Source organism: Cucumis sativus, chromosome 4 (genome assembly GCF_000004075.3).
Source record: "Cucumis sativus cultivar 9930 chromosome 4, Cucumber_9930_V3, whole genome shotgun sequence".
NCBI lineage: Eukaryota > Viridiplantae > Streptophyta > Magnoliopsida > Cucurbitales > Cucurbitaceae > Cucumis > Cucumis sativus.
Window position 1 is genome coordinate 19,705,921 of NC_026658.2, and position 4,512 is coordinate 19,710,432.

General features: G+C 33.1%; 1 protein-coding gene across 1 annotated transcript; it reads left to right on the forward strand.

Moving 5' to 3' along the window:
* The first annotated feature begins 2,521 nt into the window (after window positions 1-2,521).
* Window positions 2,522-4,264, forward strand: LOC101203088 (extradiol ring-cleavage dioxygenase). Its single transcript, XM_004144301.3, has 3 exons — window positions 2,522-2,873; window positions 3,139-3,515; window positions 3,805-4,264. Exons 1-3 carry the CDS (start codon window positions 2,637-2,639, stop codon window positions 4,019-4,021), a joined length of 831 nt encoding a protein of 276 aa, XP_004144349.1. The 5' UTR covers window positions 2,522-2,636; the 3' UTR covers window positions 4,022-4,264.
* Window positions 4,265-4,512: the final 248 nt, after the last annotated feature.

Consider the following 4,512-nt stretch of genomic DNA (forward strand, 5'->3'; position numbering starts at 1 on the left):
ACAATGTGTTCTTGTAGAGAGATGTGACAACCTACCTTACTCAACGCCGAAACAAGATTCTTCACTTTTGTTGTATAATCTTTGATTGATTGGCCTTTCCTTTCTTTATATTTTGTAGTTTTTCTTTCATTTACATAATCTTGGTTGTAATCAACATGGAGTAGATTTGTTCCAATGTTAAACCAAATTTCTCTTCCTGTATTACACCCAATCATTTGAGTGATAACATCTTTGTTCATCGATCCTATTAGCCAAGAATTAATTAGTCTGTCTTGCCGCATCCAACTGAGGTACTCTGGATTATCAATCAATTATGCTATGTTAGTACCTATTTAGAGTTGATTTCTATGGGTTTGGTGTTTCTTCTTTTCTGGTTGAGAGTCACTAAGGATGTGATCTTTCAAGGAATGCCCATACACGATATTTAAGATCTGTAATTTTCATGTTAGTTAGTTGCTATTTAAGTTTGATGACTGTGAGATGATCCTGCCCTGGGTTGATTATTAGTGTACTGTTCTTCGAAGATGAAAAAGCTTCATTATTTAGGGTTGAAGTTGATGAAGCCATGGGTGTGAGGCTAGGGCTATGATACCATATGAGTGTAGTAGAGAAAGGGCAATAAGAACACCCATAGAGAAGAAAAAGTAAAGATATTTGTCATGAATTTTCTCAAGTTTTATTTGTGAACAGAGAGCATATCCTTTTATAATGTGAAAATGGCTCAAATTTGAAAAACTTATATTTACAACAAAGGAAAATGGGTATAAACTATAGGGTTTGGTTTTAAAAAATGTAAAGAAAACAAAAATTATAAGAATTATAGCAAATAGTATATACTATACATGATTTCACTTTTGGATAATCCTCAAATACCCTTGAGAGAATCTAGATTGATTGTAACTATTTTACTAATTAGTAAAATCTTTTCTTTCTAATACAATATATATTTTATATATTTATATTTATCAATTAAATTTGGGGCGTTCGAAAAAACAAAAAAAAATTATGATAATAGGATCCAAGTCACTACATTTTCTAAATTACAAAAGTAGCAAATTTAAAAATAGACAGTCTTCTGGATAGCCCTTTAATAGTCCTCCCATAAATCTAATTACTTGTCATATTTGCAATATGAAAAAAAAAAAGTGGTGTTATGAATTGCTTTTTTATAAAAAAAAAATTGTCATCTGATCCAATTTTCCATTAAGTATTATATATACATTCTTTCAGTTTATTTGCACAAATTTTTTATCAACTAACAATTTGTTAAAAGATTCTATATTCAATAAAAACTCAATTCATCGTACAATTCTTTTAAGAAGAACACAAGATTTACCAATTGCCCATCAACAGCTGTTTTGATTTTGTTAAAAAAAGGTAAGGAGGAGATTTATAGAGATCAAAGAGGATTTGCATGGAAATGGGAGGTTATGTTATGTTCATAGTGAGACGAGAAAAGTATAGTGATTAGTGAGAGGAGATGACTCTTAGCAAGAATTATTTGGTTCAAACTTCTTGTTCTAGTAGAGTTTTTGGGGTGCAATCTATTGATCAATAGTTTCAAAGTAGCTTTAATACCATGAGTTCCCTCTTTAAAACTTAAGGAGATCAAAGAAGAAACATACACCATACAAACTTGCTAAATATCTCCAAGAGCTAAGCCAATCACTCAAGACATTTAAGACATTGAAAACCTATCACAGGTGGTTTTGTTAAGACTATCGTAGTTTGAAAATAAATAAAAAGTATTTTTAAATGCTGTTAGAATCTTGATTTTTGAAAATATTAGATTTAAATGGTTAATCAATAGATTGCACCCCAAAAACTCTACTAGAACCATCCATATTACGCTGCGATGGTTTACCAAATATATTATCGAATGTCAATTAACCAAGGACCATTTTTTGTATTTCATATTGTAGGCTAGAAAAAAGAAAATTCTATTAGTTTTTCTCATTAATCCATTATAAAATATATTTATCCTTTTTATTCTCATGGTAGTATTCTTCTATCTATGAAATTTGAATGGAGATGAAATTGTATTTAAAATGGTGATCAAAATTTATATACCTTAGTTTATTAAAATAATTCTACTGATAAAAAACACATATTGAATTCAAATCTTGAAGCAAATTTGTAATAAGGTATGTTTTCTTCTTCTCATAGTTTGTGAATGTTTTAGACATAGGTAATTTCTGGTGCAACGATTGGAAGATTATGGAAGAAACAAATAAATACTAAATTTGTATATATTTGAATTGTATTTTATCTTTTGGTAATTAATGTTTTCTATTGTTAAAATTAAATTTGCTATTTTTACTCCATTGGAACTTTTTGGTTATTTTCTCAAATGAATATTTAAAATTTGCTTTTCTTAGTCCTACAACAAATAAAGTGTAGAATAACAAGAGATGGGCTTTATAATGGGCTTTATAATGGGCTTGTGTTTGTTTGTTTATGTATCAATTTGGTTTGAGAGGGAAGAGAGAGCACTGTTTTACCAACCGCGGAGGGACCCAGCAAAGCAACTACAATGGCACAATCACCTCCACCTCCAAATATATAATAGACCCCATTCCCCTGTTTGACCTTCAAATTCATTGCTTCAATCTCAACCATCACAATTTCATCGTCTAATGGGTTTGAAGGAGACCTTTTATCTTTCCCATGGATCTCCTATGATGAGCATCGATGATAGCATTCAAGCAAGACAGTTCTTTAAATCGTGGAAGGACAGTTTTTATGTGATAAAACCCAAAGCCATTCTCTGCGTTTCTGCTCATTACGACACCACTTTCCCCACCGTCAACGTTGTTTCCGGTCCCAACGACACCATCTACGACTTCTATGGCTTCCCCTCTTCTATGTATAAGGTAATATCTAACATTCTCTTCTTTTGGGCCTTTCTCTTTTTCCAAATCATCTCTTCTATTGATTTTGTTTTCGGAAATTGTTTGATTTCGTTATCCAATTACATTTTCTTTCTTTTAGCTATACCCGATTTTTCGTTGACTTTTCTATTCTTTCTCTGTTTTATTATTAATTCTTGTTTGTGTTTATCTTTATGTTCCGATTTTTCATTACCAATTAGCATAGATACAAACACGACTTACTTAATTAACAAATGAAAAACAACAGTTAAAGTATCCGGCACCGGGAGCTCCGGCGCTGGCGAAGAGTGTGAAAGAGGCTCTGGTAAGAGCAGGGTTCGAGCGAGTCGAGGAGGAGCGAGGACGGGGATTGGACCATGGTGCATGGGTTCCTTTAATGTTCATGTATCCAGAAGCAGACATCCCAGTATGCCAACTCTCAGTACAATCACACCTAAATGGAACACATCATTACAATTTGGGCAAAGCATTGGCTCCCCTTAAGGATGAAGGAGTTCTTATAATTGGGTCAGGAAGTGCTACACATAACCTTAGGACTCTCAATCATAGTGGAAACTCTTCAGCCATTGCCCCATGGGCTCTTGAGTTTGATAATTGGCTCAAAGATGCTCTCCTCCAAGGAAGGTATGTGCATTTTTTCCCCTCTAAATTATTAACAGTATAAGGTCAAAACAATATATAGATATATCAAAATTTAGTACTCATAGTAAACTTTGGTAATCGTCTATTAAAGATAGAATCCAGTCCTTGTTGTTTGATAAAATCTTCCATAATACTCATGAAACTGTAGGGAGCATTTATGAAATTTTGTCAGAAAATCACAGGGACACTGAATTGTAATTTAGTCAATCTAGAGTCCATTGGTTACATGGGATGAGATGAATTAGTAGATGAATATTATTTGGTAGTGTAGATACAACGACGTGAACGAGTACGAGAAGAAGGCTCCTCATGCAAGAATGGCACATCCAAGTCCGGACCACTTATTCCCGTTGCACGTTGCGATCGGAGCAGCGGGAGGCAATCCGAAAGCAAAGCTTATCCACCATAGCTGGGACCTTGGAACCATGTCTTATGCCTCCTACCAATTCACAGCCTCTTCTCCCACCCACCAATCACAAGAATTATGACATCAACATTTCTCTCTGTTGCTTTTATTATAGGCTGTGTGTTGTGAATGCTCTCTTTTCCAATTAAGTTCAAATGTAGCTCCTCGCTCTATGCTCTGTTGTTTACAATATTGGCTGTTTAATTCTGTTGGATATGATATACCATGTGATTTTCTTTTCCTTCTCAACTCATGTGATTTAATTAACAATGCATAATATTGATGTAATAAGATTGACACAAAGTAGAAGATTTCGTTGCTTGAATTAGTGCATATTTGGGAGTGATAGTCAATGTGGTGGCTTTAGAAAGAAAAAAAAAAATAGATACAATCTAGTTTTGTACGAACACATTGATGTAGGAAGGGAGAATAATAGCCAACAGAATAGATGAAAAACCAAAGAAAAGTTATCTTCTCCTACAATGAATTAGATGAATGAACAAATAAATCTTCCAATGTTTCTGTTTAATTTTGAAAATAAGTCGACGAAATACTTAACAAGTTTATTTTAAT

Coding starts and splice junctions, on each gene's coding strand:
- LOC101203088 (XM_004144301.3), top strand. CDS start 2,637: ATGGGTTTGAAGGAGACCTTTTATCTTTCCCATGGATCTCCTATGATG. Junction 2,874..3,138: donor TCCCCTCTTCTATGTATAAG/GTAATATCTAAC, acceptor GAAAAACAACAG/TTAAAGTATCCGGCACCGGG. Junction 3,516..3,804: donor GATGCTCTCCTCCAAGGAAG/GTATGTGCATTT, acceptor TTGGTAGTGTAG/ATACAACGACGTGAACGAGT.